The sequence below is a fragment of the Tachyglossus aculeatus genome, chromosome 1 (assembly GCF_015852505.1).
Source record: "Tachyglossus aculeatus isolate mTacAcu1 chromosome 1, mTacAcu1.pri, whole genome shotgun sequence".
Classification (NCBI taxonomy): domain Eukaryota; kingdom Metazoa; phylum Chordata; class Mammalia; order Monotremata; family Tachyglossidae; genus Tachyglossus; species Tachyglossus aculeatus.
This window is the reverse complement of record NC_052066.1, coordinates 7661604-7676701: the sequence shown is the minus strand read 5'-3', so window position 1 is coordinate 7676701 and position 15098 is coordinate 7661604. Positions and strand designations below refer to the sequence as shown.

Here is a 15098-nt window from a genome sequence, read left to right as displayed (position 1 = left end):
CCGCTGAGCCGTGCTGCTTCGCTGTTAAGCGCCTACTAGGTGCCAAGCACCGTTCTAAGCGCTGGGGGGGATACAAGGTCATCGGGTGGTCCCTCGTGGGGCTCACGGTCTTCAGCCCCATTTGACGGAGGAGGGAACTGAGGCCTATAGAATAATAATAATAATAACGACGGTATTTGTTAAGCGCTCACTCTGTGCCAAGCACCGTTCTAAGCGCTTGGGGGGATACAAGGTGATCGGGTTGTCCCTCGTGGGGCTCACAGTCTTCATCCCTATTTGATGGAGGAGGGAACTGAGGCCTATAGAATAATCATCATAATAATGACAGCATTTGTTAAGCGCTCACTATGTACCAAGCACTGTTCTAAGCGCTTTGGGGGATACAAGGTGATCAGATTGTCCCTCATGGGGCTCATGGTCTTCATCCCCATTTGACGGAGGAGGGAACTGAGGCCTATAGAATAATAATAATAATAATAATAATAATAATAATAATAATAATAATAATGACGGCATTTGTTAAGCGCTCACTATGTGCCAAGCACTGTTCTAAAGTGCTTGGGGGGATACAAGGTGATCGGGTTGTCCCTCGTGGGGCTTACAGTCTTCATCCCCGTTTGATGGAGGAGGGAACTGAGGCCTATAGAATAATAATAATAATGATGGCATTTGTTAAGCGCTCACTATGTGCCAAGCACCGTTCTAAGCGCTGGGGGGATACAAGGTGATCGGGTTGTCCCTCGTGGGGCTCACGGTCTTCATCCCCATTTGACGGAGGAGGGAACTGAGGCCTATAGAGTAATTATAATAATGACGGCATTTGTTAAGCGCTCACTATGTGCAAAGCACTGTTCTAAGCGCTGGGGGGGATACAAGGTGATGCGGTTGTACCTCGTGGGGCTTACGCTCTTCATCCCCATTTTACGGAGGAGGGAACTGAGGCCTATAGAATAATAATAATAACGGTAGCATTTGTGAAGCGCTTACTATGTGTCAAGCATTGTTCTAAGCGCTGGGGGGGGGGGGGATACAAGGTGATCGGGTTGTCCCTCGTGGGGCTCACGGTCTTCAGCCCCATTTGACGGAGGAGGGAACTGAAGCCTATAGAATAATTATAATAATGATGGCATTTGTTAAGCGCTTACTATGTGCAAAGCACCGTTCTAAGTGCTGGGGGGGATACAAGATGATGAGGTTGTCCCTCATGGGGCTCACAGTCTTCATCCCCATTTGACAGAGGAGGGAACTGAGGCCTATAGAATGATAAAAATAATAATAATGATGGCATTTGTTAAGCGCTTACTATGTGCCAAGCACCGTTCTAAGCATTGTGGAGGGATACACGGCAATCAGGTTGTCCCTCGTGGGGCTCACAGTCTTCATCCCCATTTTACAGAGGAAGGAACTGAGGCCTATAGAATAATAATAATAATGATGGCATTTGTTAAGCGCTTACTCTGTGCCAAGTACTGTCCTAAGCAAGCGCTGGGGGGGATACAAGGTGATCAAGTTGTCCCTCGTGGGGCTCACAGTCTTCATCCCCATTTGACAGGGGAGGGAACTGAGGCCTATAGAATGATAATAATAATAATAATGATGGCATTTGTTAAGCGCTTACTACGTGCCAAGCACCGTTCTAAGCCCTGGGGGGGGCCCTCGTGGTGCTCACAGTCTTCATCCCCATTTGACAGAGGAGGGAACTGAGGCCAATAGAATGATAATAATAATAATAATGATGGTATTTGTTAAGCGCTTACTATGTGCCAAGCACCGTTCTAAGCCCTGGGGGGGGGGGGGCCCTCGTGGGGCTCACAGTCTTCATCCCCATTTGACAGAGGAGGGAACTGAGGCCTACAGAATAATAATAATAATAATAATAATAATAATAATAATAATAATGATGGCATTTGTTAAGCACTTACTATGTGCCAAGCACTGTTCTAAGCCCTACGGGGGGGGCCCTCGTGGGGCTCACAGTCTTCATCCCCATTTGACAGAGGAGGGAACTGAGGCCTATAGAATAATAATAATAATAATAATGATGATGGCATTTGTTAAGCGCTTACTATGCGCCAAGCACTGTTCTAAGCCCTGGGGGGGGGGGCCCTCATGGGGCTCACAGTCTTCATCCCCATTTGACAGAGGAGGTAACTGAGGCCTATAGAATAATAATAATAATAATGATGATGGCATTTGTTAAGCGCTTACTATGCGCCAAGCACCGTTCTAAGCCCTGGGGGGGGCCCTCATGGGGCTCACAGTCTTCATCCCCATTTGACGGAGGAGGGAACTGAGGCCTATAGAATAATAATAATAATAATGACGATGATGGCATTTGTTAAGCGCTTACTATGCGCCAAGCACTGTTCTAAGCCCTGGGGGGGGGGGCCCTCATGGGGCTCACAGTCTTCATCCCCATTTGACGGAGGAGGGAACTGAGGCCTATATAATAATAATAATAATAATAATAATAATAATAATGGCATTTGTTAAGCGCTTACTATGTGCCAAGCACCATTCTAAGCACTGGGGAGTGATACAAGGTGATAAGATGGGGCTGACGGTCTTCATCCCCATTTGACAAATGAGGGAACCGAGGCCCAGAGAAGTGAAATGACTCGCCCAGGGCCCCCCAGCGGACATGGGGCGGAGCCGGGATTCGCACCCACGCCCCCTGACTCCCAAGCCCGGGCCCTTTCCGCTGAGCCACGCGGCTTCTTCTCACCATGGGGATCCGGAGGGCGTGCAGGTAGAAGGAGTGGATCTCCCAGTAGCAGCAGACGTTGTAGATGAACTTGACCAGCCGGTGGACCCAGAAGACGCCCGCGATGACCAGGATGGAGATGAGGGACCCGTTTTCCTGGATCCTGGGAGGAGGATGGAGGGCTGCTTGGAGGAGGGGGCGCCGGCCTCCGGCAGCCGGCCCTCTCACTCCCCCCCACCCCATCCTGGGTAGGGACCGTCTCTCTATGTTGCCAACTTGTAATTCCCAAGCGCTTAGTACAGTGCTCTGCACCCAGTAAGCGCTCAATAAATACGAGTGATTGACTGACTGATCCTCGAAACCATAACCTCGATGTGGGCTCGTTGATTCTTCTAATAATAATAACGATGGCATGGGTTTTTGGACCGTGAGCCCACTGTTGGGTAGGGACTGTCTCTATATGTTGCCAACTTGGACTTCCCAAGCGCTTAGTACAGTGCTCTGCACACAGTAAGCACTCAATAAATACGATTGATTGGTTGATTGATTAAGCGCTTCCTATGTGCCAAGCATTCATTCATTCATTCATTCATTCAATCGTATTGATTGAGCGCTTACTGTGTGCAGAGCACTGGACTAAGCGCTTGGGAAGTCCAAGTTGGCAACATCTAGAGACGGTCCCTGCCCAACAGCAAGCTCACAGTCTAGAAAGGGGAGACAGACAACAAAGCAAAACATATTAACAAAATAAAATAAATACAATAAACATGTACAAATAAAATAAATGGAGTAATAAATACACACAAACATATACACATATATACAGGTGCTATGGGGAGGGGGAGGAGGTAAGGAAGGGGGAGGGGGAGGGAGAGGAGGAGACCTACAGAGACGGTCCCTCCCCAACAGTGGGCTCACAGTCTAGAAGGGGGAGACAGACAACAAAACAAAACATTCATTCATTCGTTCAATTGTATTTATTGAGCACTTCCTGTGTGCAGAGCACTGGACTAGGCGCTTGGGAAGTCCAAGTCGGCAACATCTAGAGACGGTCCCTACCCAACAGCGGGCTCACAGTGTAGAAGTGGGGGACAGACGACAAAACAAAATATATTAACAAAATAAAATAAATAGAAAAATATGTACAAGTAAAATCAATAAATAGAGTAATAAATACGTACAGACATATATACATATATACAGGTGCTGTGGGGAGGGGAAGGAGGTAAGGCGGGGGGGATGGGGAGGGGGAGGAGGGGACCTATAGAGATGGTACCTCCCCAACAGTGGGCTCACAGTCTAGAAGGGGGAGACAGATGACAAAACAAAACATTCATTCATTCATTAATCGTATGTATTGAGTGCTTACTGTGTGCAGAGCACTGTACTAAGAGCTTGGGAAGTCCAAGTTGGGAACATCTAGAGACGGTCCCTACCCAACAGCGGGCTCACAGTCTAGAAGGGGGAGACAGACGACAAAACAAAACATATTAACAAAACACAATAAATAGAATAAATATGTACAAATAAAATAAATAGAGTAATAAATCCGTACAAACATCTATATTTATTTACAGGTGCTGTCGGGAAGGGAAGGAGGTAAGGCGGGGGGATGGGGAGGGGGAGGAGGGGACCTATAGAGACGGCCCCTCCCCAACAGCGGGCTCACAGTCTAAAAGGGGGAGACAGATGACAAAACCAAACATATTAACAAAATAAAATAAGCAGAATAAATATGTACAAGTAAAATCAATCAATAAATAGAGTAATAAATATGTACAGACATATATACATATATACAGGTGCTGTGGGGAGGGGAAGGAGGTAAGGCGGGGGGATGGGGAGGGGAGGAGGAGACCTATAGAGACGGTCCCTCCCCAACAGCGGGCTCACAGTCTAGAAGGGGGAGACAGATGACAAAACAAAACATTCATTCATTCATTCAATCGTATTTATTGAGCGCTTCCTGTGTGCAGAGCACTGGACTAAGAGCTTGGGAAGTCCAAGTTGGCAACATCTAGAGATGGTCCCTACCCGACAGCGGGCTCACAGTCTAGAAGGGGGAGACGGATGACAAAACAAAACATATTAACAAAACACAATAAATAGAATAAATATGTACAAATAAAATAAATAGAGTAATAAATCCGTACAAACATCTATACATATATACAGGTGCTGTGGGGAAGGGAAGGAGGTAAGGCGGGGGGATGGGGAGGGGGAGGAGGGGACCTATAGAGCCGGTCCCTCCCCAACAGCGGGCTCACAGTCTAGAAGCGGGAGACAGACAACAAAACCAAACATGTTAACAAAATAAAATAAATAGAATAAATAGGTACAAGTAAAATCAATCAATAGAGTAATAAATCATCATCACCATCAATCATATTTATTGAGCGCTTACTGCGTGCAGAGCACTGGACTAAGCACTTGGGAAGTCCAAGCTGGCAACATCTAGAGACGGTCCCTACCCAACAGTGGGCTCACAGTCTAAAAGGGGGAGACGGAGAACAAAACCAAACATACTAACAAAATAAAATAAATAGAAAAGATATGTACAAGTAAAATAAATCCGTATAAACATCTATACATATTTACAGGTGCTGTGGGGAGGGGAAGGAGGTAAGGCGGGGGGATGGGGAGAGGGAGGAGGGGACCTATAGAGACGGTCCCTCCCCAACAGCGGGCTCACAGTCTAGAAGGGGGAGACAGACGACAAAACCAAACATGTTAACAAAATAAAATAAATAGAATAAATATGTACAAGTAAAATCAATCAATAAATAGAGTAATAAATATGTACAGACATATATACATATATACAGGTGCTGTGGGGAGGGGAAGGAGGTAAGGCGGGGGGATGGGGAGGGGGAGGAGGGGACCTATAGAGACGGTCCCTCCCCAACAGCTGGCTCACAGTCTAGAAGGGGGAGACGATGGCAAAATTAAACATTCATTCATTCATTTCATTCAATCGTATTTATTGAGCGCTTACTGTGTGCAGAGCACTGTACTAAGCGCTTGGGAAGCACAAGTTGGCAACATCTAGAGACGGTCCCTACCCAACAGTGGGCTCACAGTCTAGAAGGGGGAGACAGAGGACAAAACAAAACTTATTAACAAAACACAATAAATAGAATAAATATGTACAAATAAAATAGAGTAACAAATCCATACAAAAATATTTACAAAACACAATAAATAGAATAAACATGTACAAATAAAATAAATAGAGTAACAAATCCGTACAAACATATTTACAGGTGCTGTGGGGAGGGGAAGGAGGTAAGGCGGGGGGATGGGGAGGGGGAGGAGGGGACCTATAGAGACAGTCCCTCCCCAACAGCGGGCTCATAGTCTAGAAGGGGGAGACAGACGACAAAACCAAACATGTTAACAAAATAAAATAAATGGAATAAATAGGTACAAGTAAAATCAATCAATAAATAGAGTACTAAATCCGTATAAACATCTATACGTATTTACAGGTGCTGTGGGGAGGGGAAGGAGGTAAGGCGGGGGGATGGGGAGGGGGAGGAGGGGACCTATAGAGACGGTCCCTCCCCAACAGTGGGCTCACAGTCTAGAAAGGGGAGACAGACGACAAAACCAAACATGTTAACAAAATAAAATAAATAGAATAAATATGTACAAGTAAAATCAATAAATAAATAGAGTAATAAATATGTACAGACATATATACAGGTGCTGTGGGGACGGGAAGGAGGTAAGGCAGGGCGATGGGGAGGGCGAGGAGGGGACCTATAGAGACAGTCCCTCCCCAACAGCGGGCTCACAGTCTAGAAGGGGGAGACAGACGACAAAACAAAACATTCATTCATTCAATCATATTTATTGAGCGCTTCCTGCGTGCAGAGCACCGGACTAAGAGCTTGGGAAGTCCAAGTCGGCAACACGGGGAGACGGTCCCTACCCAACAGCGGGCTCACAGGCTAGAAGGGGGAGACGGACGACAAAACAAAACATATAAACCAAATAAAATAAATAGAATAAATACGTACAAGTAAAATCAATCAATAAATAGAGTAATAAATCTGTACAGACATATATACAGGTGCTGTGGGGAGGGGAAGGAGGTAAGGCGGGAGGGATGGGGAGGAGATGCAGGGCCTCACCTGGCACTGCAGACCTGGGTGGGCAGGAAGGCGTCCGGCAGCGTGACCTTGACGGGGTCAGTGGGGTGCTGGCTGTGGTTTACCATCTTGTTGGCGAACAGGATGTCATAGTCCACGCAGCTGACCAGGAAAGTGGTGAACGCCACCACGAACAGGAACTGCCTGCGGGGAGGGCATTCAATCGTTCGTTCCGTCGTATTTATTGAGCGCTTACCGTGTGCAGAGCGCTGGACTGAGCGCTTGGGAACTACAAGTCGGCGACATACAGAGACGGTCCCTACCCCACGACGGGCTCACAGGCTAGAAGGGGGAGACGGACGACAAAACAAAGCAAGTAGACGGGTGTCAATAGCATCAGAAGAGATAAATATTCATTCATTCATTCAATCGTATTTATTGAGCGCTTACTGTGCGCAGAGCACTGGACTAAGCGCTTTGGAAGTCGAAGTTGGCGACATAGAGAGACGGTCCCTACCCCACGACGGGCTCACAGGCTAGAAGGGGGAGACGGACGACAAAACAAAGCAAGTAGACGGGTGTCAATACCATCAGAAGAGATAAATATTCATTCATTCATTCAATCGTATTGATTGAGCGCTTACTGTGTGCAGAGCACTGGACTAAGCGCTTAAGGGCTTACTGTGTGCAGAGCACTGGACTAAGCGCTTTGGAAGTCGAAGTTGGCGACGTAGAGGGACGGTCCCTACCCAACGACGGGCTCACAGGCTAGAAGGGGGAGACGGACGACAAAACAAAGCAAGTAGACGGGTGTCAATACCATCAGAAGAGATAAATATTCATTCAATCGTATTGATTGAGCGCTTACTGTGCGCAGAGCACTGGACTAAGCGCTTTGGAAGTCGAAGTTGGCGACGTAGAGGGACGGTCCCTACCCAACGACGGGCTCACAGGCTAGAAGGGGGAGACGGACGACAAAACAAAGCAAGTAGACGGGTGTCAATACCATCAGAAGAGATAAATATTCATTCATTCATTCAATCGTATTGATTGAGCGCTTACTGTGTGCAGAGCACTGGACTAAGCGCTTAAGGGCTTACTGTGTGCAGAGCACTGGACTAAGCGCTTTGGAAGTCGAAGTTGGCGACGTAGAGGGACGGTCCCTACCCAACGACGGGCTCACAGGCTAGAAGGGGGAGACGGCCGACAAAACAAAGCAAGTAGACGGGTGTCAATACCATCAGAAGAGATAAATATTCATTCAATCGTATTGATTGAGCGCTTACTGTGTGCAGAGCACTGGACTAAGCGCTTAAGGGCTTACTGTGTGCAGAGCACTGGACTAAGCGCTTTGGAAGTCGAAGTTGGCGACGTAGAGGGCCGGTCCCTACCCAACGACGGGCTCACAGGCTAGAAGGGGGAGACGGACGACAAAACGAAACAAGTAGACGGGTGTCAATACCATCAAAATAGATAAATATTTATTCATTCATTCAATCGTATTGATTGAGCGCTTACTGTGTGCAGAGCACTGGATTAAGTGCTTGGGAAGTACAAGTCGGCGACAGATAGAGATGGTCCCTACCCCACAACGGGCTCACAGTCTAGAAGGGGGAGACGGATGACAAAACAAAACAAGTAGACAGGTGTCAATACCATCAAAATAGATACATATTAATTCATTCAATCATATTTATTGAGCACTTACTGTGTGCAGAGCACTGGACTAAGCGCTTGGGAAGTACAAGTTGGCGACATATAGAGACGATACCTACCCAACGATGGGCTCACAGTTTAGTGGGGGGAGACGGACGACAAAACAAAACCAGTAGACAGGTAATAATAATAATAATAATAATAATGATGGCATTTGTTAAGCGCCATCATTTGTTTGCGCTATGTGCAAAGCACTGTTCTAAGCGCTGGGGGGGATACAATGTGATCAAGTTGTCCCACGTGGGGCTTACAGTCTTAATCCCCATTTTTATAGATGAGGTAACTGAGGCTCAGAGAAGTTAAGTGACTTGCCCAAGGTCACACAGCAGACTTGTGGTGGAGCCGGCATTCGAACCCATGACCTCTGACTCCAAAGCCCGGGCTCTTTCCACTGAGCCACGCTGCGTCAATACCATGAAAATAGATAAATATTCACTCAATCGTATTGATTGAGCGCTTACTGTGTGCAGAGCACTGGACTAAGCGCTTGGGAAATACAAGCCGGCGACAGATAAAGACGGTCCCTACCCAACAATGGGCTCACATTCATTCATTCATTCAATCGTATTTATGGAGCGCTTACTGTGTGCAGAGCACTGGACTAAGTGCTTGGGAAGAACAAGTCGGCGACAGATAAAGACGGTCCCTACCCAACAGCGGGCTCACAGCCTAGAAGGGGGAGATGGACGACAAAACAGAATCAATCAATCAATCAATCAATCGTATTTATTGAGCACTTACTGCGTGCAGAGCACTGTACTAAGCGCTTGGGAAGTACAAGCTGGCAAAATCTAGAGACAGTCCCTACCCGACAGCGGGCTCACAGTCTAGAAGGGGGAGACAGAGAACAAAACCAAACATACTAACAAAATAAAATAAATAGAATAGATAGGTACAAGTAAAATAAATCAATAAATAGAGTAATAAATATGTACAAACATATATACATATATACAGGGGCTGTGGGGAAGGGAAGGAGGTAAGATGGGGGGATGGAGAGGGGGACAACAGAACAAGTAGACAGGTGTCAATACCATCAAAATAGATAAATATTCATTCATTCAATCGTATTTATTGAGTGCTTACTTCATGCAGGGCACTGTACTAAGTGCTTGGAAAGTCCAAGTTGGCAACATCTAGAGACGGTCCCTACCCAACAACGGGCTCACAGCCTAGAAGGGGGAGATAATCAGGCTGGACGCTTTCATTCATTCATTCATTCATTCAATCGTATTTATTGAGCGCTTACTGTGTGCAGAGCACTGGACTAAGCGCTTGGGAAGTCCAAGTTGGCAACATCTAGAGACGGTCCCTACCCAACAGCGGGCTCACAGTCTAGAAGGGGGAGACAGACAACAAAACAAAACATATTGACAAAATATAATAAGTAGAATAAATATGTACAAGTAAAATAAATCAATGAATAGAGTAATAGACACGATCCATGTCCCGCATGGGGCTCACAGCTTTAATTCCGATTTTACAGATGAGGGAACCCCGGCTCCCTCAGGGAAGTTAAGTGACTTGCCCAGAGGTCACACAGTAATAATAGCAGTATCATCATCATCATCAATCGTATTTATTGAGCACTTACTGTGTGCAGAGCACTGGACTAAGTGCTTGGGAAGTACAAGTTGGCAACATCTAGAGACAGTCCCTACCCAACAGTGGGATCACAGTCTAAAAGGGGGAGACAGACACAAAACCAAACATACTAACAAAATAAAATAAATAGAATAGATAGGTACAAGTAAAATAAATAAATAGAGTAATAAGTATGTACAAACATATATACATATATACAGGCAGTAGCAATAATAATAACTGCGTGGCTCAGGGGAAAGAGCCCGGGCTTGGGAGTCAGAGGTCATGGGTTCAAATCCCTGCTCCGCCACTTGTCAGCTGGGCGACTTTGGGCAAGTCACTTCACTTCTCTGGGCCTCAGTTCCCTCATCGGGAAAATGGGGATGAGGACTGTGAGCCCCATGTGGGACAATCCGACCACCTTGTAACCTCCCCGGCGCTTAGAACAGTCCTTCTAGACTGTGAGCCTGCTGTTGGGTCGGGACCGTCTCTATATGTTGCCAACTTGTATGTCCCAAGCGCTTAGTACAGTGCTCTGCACACAGTAAGCGCTCAACAAATATGATTGAATGAATGAATGCTCTGCACATAGTAAGTGCTTAACAAATGCCATCATTCTTATTATTATTAATCCAATCTTCCATCCAGTCGGGATGGATTAATAATGATAATTAATATCATTAAATAAATAAATAATAATTAATTAATTAATAACCCGACTGGATTAATAATAATAATAATAATAATGATGATGGCTTTTATTAAGTGCTTACTATGTACAAAGCACTGTTCTAAGCACTGGGGAGGTTACAAGGTGATCAGGTTGTCCCACGGGGGGCTCCCAGTCTTCATCCCCATTTTCCAGCTGAGGTCACCGAGGCCCGGAGAAGTGAGGTGACTTGCCCAAAGTCACCCAGCTGATGAGTGGCGGAGCCGGGATTTGAACCCCTGACCTCTGACTCCAAAGCCCGGGCTCTTTCCACTGAGCCACGCTGCTTCTCCAGATGGATGGCTGCATCGGCCTCCTCCCTGACCTCCCAACCTCCTGTCTCTCCCCACTTCAGTCTACACTTCGCTCCGCTGCCCGGATTCTCTTTCTAAAGAAACGTTCAGGACATGTCACCCCCTCCTCAAAAATCTCCGGTGGCTACCAATCAATCTGCGCATCAGGCAGAAACTCCTCACCCTGGGCTTCCAGGCTGTCCATCCATCCCCTGGCCCCCTCCTCCCTCACCTCCCTTCCCTCCTTGTCCATCGCAGCCCGCACCCTCCGCTCCTCCGCCGCTAACCTCCTCCCCGTTAGGCCTCGTTCTCGCTCGTCCCGCCGTCAACCCCCGGCCCCCGTCCTCCCCCGGGCCCGGAATGCCCCCAATCCCTCTGCCCCTCCGCCAAGCTCGCTCTCTTCCTCCCTTCAAGGCCCTACTGAGAGCTCACCTCCTCCGGGAGGCCTTCCCACACTAAACCCCACTTTTCCTCCTCTCCCACTCCCTTCCGTGTCACCCTGACTTGCTCCCTTTAATCTCCCCCACCCTCCAGCCCTTGGTCCGGTGCTCTGCGCACAGTAAGCGCTCAATGAATACGACTGAATGAATGAATAAATACCATTAAAGGAAAAAAAAAGGCCAAGTAACTCGACCAAGGTGCTCTGCGCACCATAAGCACTCAATAAATACGACTGAATCAATGAATAAATACCATTAAAGGAAAAAAAAGGCCAAGTAACTCGACTGAGGTCAAGCGCTTTAGGCCAGTGCTCTGCACACAGTAAGCGCTCAATAAATACGACCGAATGAATGAATAAATACCATTAAAGGAAAAAAAAGGCCAAATAACTCGACCGAGGTCAAGCGCTTTAGTCCGGTGCTCTGCACACAGTAAGGGCTCAATAAATACGACCGAATGAATGAATAAATACCATTAAAGGAAAAAAAAGGCCAAGTAACTCGACCAAGGTGCTATGCTCACAGTAAGCCTTCAATAAATACGACTGAATGAATGAATAAATACCATTAAATGAACAAAAGGCCAAGTAACTCCACCAAGGTGCTCTGCGCACAGTAAGCATTCAATGAATATGATTGAATTAATGAATAAATACCATTAAAGGAAAAAAAAGGCGAAGTAACTCGACTGAGGTCAAGCGCTTTAGTCCGGTGCTCTGCGCACAGTAAGCGCTCAATAAATACGACTGAATCAATGAATAAATACCATTAAAGGAAAAAAAAGGCCAAGTACCTCGACCAAGGTGCTGTGCGCACAGTAAGCACTCAATAAATACAACTGAACAAATGAATAAATACCATTAAAGGAAAAAAAAGGCCAAGTAACTCGACCAAGGTGCTCTGCTCACAGTAAGCACTCATTAAATACAACAATGAATGAATAAATACCATTAAAGGAAAAAAAAGGCCAAGTAACTCGACCAAGGTGCTCTGCGCACAGTAAGCGCTCATTAAATATGACGGAATCAATGAATAAATACCATTAAAGGAAAAAAAAGGCCAAGTAACTCGACCAAGGTGCTCTGCGCACAGTAAGCGCTCAATAAATACAACTGAACAAATGAATAAATACCATTAAAGGAAAAAAAAGGCCAAGTAACTCGAACAAGGTGCTCTGCTCACAGTAAGCACTCATTAAATACAACAATGAATGAATAAATACCATTAAAGGAAAAAAAAGGCCAAGTAACTCGACCAAGGTGCTCTGCTCACAGTAAGCGCTCATTAAATACGACGGAATCAATGAATAAATACCATTAAAGGAAAAAAAAAGGCCAAGTAACTCGACCAAGGTGCTCTGCGCACAGTAAGCGCTCAATAAATACAACTGAATGAATGAATAAATACCATTAAAGGAAAAAAAGGCCAAGTAACCCGACCAAGGTGCTCTGCGCACAGTAAGCCTTCAATAAATACGACTGAATGAATGAATAAATACCATTAAAGGAAAAAAAGGCCAAGTAACTCCACTGAGGTCAAGTGTTTTAGTCCAGTGCTCTGCGCACAGTAAGTGCTCCATAAATACAACTGAATAAATGAATAAATACCATTAAAGGAAAAAAGGCCAAATGACCGACGTCAAGCGCTTTAGTCTGGTGCTCTGCGCACAGTAAGCGCTCATTAAATATGACAGAATCAATGAATAAATACCATTAAAGGAAAAAAAAAGGACAAGTAACTCGACCAAGGTGCTCTGCGCACAGTAAGCGCTCAATAAATACGACTGAATGAATAAATAAATACCATTAAAGGAAAAAAAGGCCAAGTAACTCGACCAAGGGGCTCTGCGCACAGTAAGCACTCAATAAATACGACCAAATGAATGAATAAATACCATTAAAGGAAAAAAAAGGCCAAGTAACTCGACCAAGGTCAAGCGCTTTAGTCCAGTGCTCTGCGCACAGTAAGCGCTCAATAAATACGACTGAATGAATTAATAAATACCATTAAAGGAAAAAAATGCCAAGTAACTCGACCGAGGTCAAGCGCTTTAGTCCGGTGCTCTGCACACAGTAAGTGCTCAATAAATATGACTGAATGAATGAATAAATACCATTAAAGGAAAAAAGGCCAAATAACTCGACCGACGTCAAGCGCTTTAGTCTGGTGCTCTGCACACAGTAAGCGCTCATTAAATATGACTGAATGAATGAATAAATACCATTAAAGGAAAAAAAAGGCCAAGTAACTCGACCAAGGTGCTCTGCACCACAGTAAGCGCTCAATAAATACAACTGAACGAATGAATAAATACCATTAAAGGAAAAAAAAGGCCAAGTAACTCGACCAAGGTCAAGCGCTTTAGTCCGGTGCTCTGCGCACAGTAAGCGCTCAATAAATACGACTGAATGAATGAATACCATTAAATGAAAAAAAAGGCCAAGTAACTCGACCAAGGTGCTCTGCGCACAGTAAGCCTTCAATAAATACAACTGAATAAATGAATGAATAAATACCATTAAAGGAACAAAAGGCCAAGTAATTCCACCAAGGTGCTCTGCGTACAGTAAGTGCTCAATGAATATGACTGAATGAATGAATAAATACCATTAAAGGAAAAAAAGGGCCAAGTAACTCGACCGAGGTCAAGCGCTTTAGTCCAGTGCTCTGTGCACAGTAAGCGCTCAATAAATACGACTGAATGAATGTATAAATACCATTAAAGGAAAAAAAAGGCCAAGTAACTCGACAAAGGTCAAGTGCTTTAGTCCGGCGCTCTGCGCACAGTAAGCGCTCAATAAATAAGACTGAATGAATGAATAAATACCATTAAAGGAAAAAAAAGGCCAAGTAACTCGACCAAGGTGCTCTGCGCACAGTAAGCGCTCAATAAATACGACTGAAAGAATGAATAAATACCATTAAGGGAAAAAAAAGGCCAAGTAACTTGACCAACGTCAAGTGCTTTAGTCCGGTGCTCTGCGCACAGTAAGCGCTCAATAAATACGACAATGAATGAATAAATACCATTAAATGAAAAAAAAGGCCAAGTAACTCAACCAAGGTACTCTGCGCACAGTAAGCCTTCAATAAATACAACTGAATAAATGAATGAATAAATACCATTAAAGGAACAAAAGGCCAAGTAATTCCACCAAGGTACTCTGCGCACAGTAAGCGCTCAATGAATATGACTGAATGAATGAATAAATACCATTAAAGGAAAAAAAGGGCCAAGTAACTCGACCGAGGTCAAGTGCTTTAGTCCGGTGCTCTGTGCACAGTAAGCGCTCAATAAATATGACTGAATCAATGAATAAATACCATTAAATGAAAAAAAAGGCCAAGTAACTTGACCAAGGTGCTCTGGGCACAGTAAGCGCTCAATAAATACGGCTGAATGAATGAATAAATACCATTAAAGGAAAAAAGGCCAAGTAACTCCACCAAGGTCAAGCGCTTTAGTCCAGTGCTCCGCGTACAGTAAGTGCTCAATAAATACAACTGAATGAATGAATAAATACCATTAAAGGAAAAAAAAGGCCAAGTAACTCGACC

At 45.2% G+C, this 15098-nt stretch overlaps 1 protein-coding gene across 1 annotated transcript in view; it reads right to left on the bottom strand.

The window, feature by feature from the left end:
- Positions 1 to 15098, bottom strand: part of ATG9A (autophagy related 9A) — a 111969-nt gene that overhangs the window by 68353 nt on the left and 28518 nt on the right. Inside the window, exons 6-7 of the mRNA XM_038743568.1 lie at positions 6841 to 7002; positions 2726 to 2867 (exon numbers count right to left, since the gene is read on the bottom strand). Of these exons, the coding sequence (XP_038599496.1) occupies positions 2726 to 2867; positions 6841 to 7002 (304 nt within the window). The remainder of the gene's footprint in view (positions 1 to 2725; positions 2868 to 6840; positions 7003 to 15098) is intronic.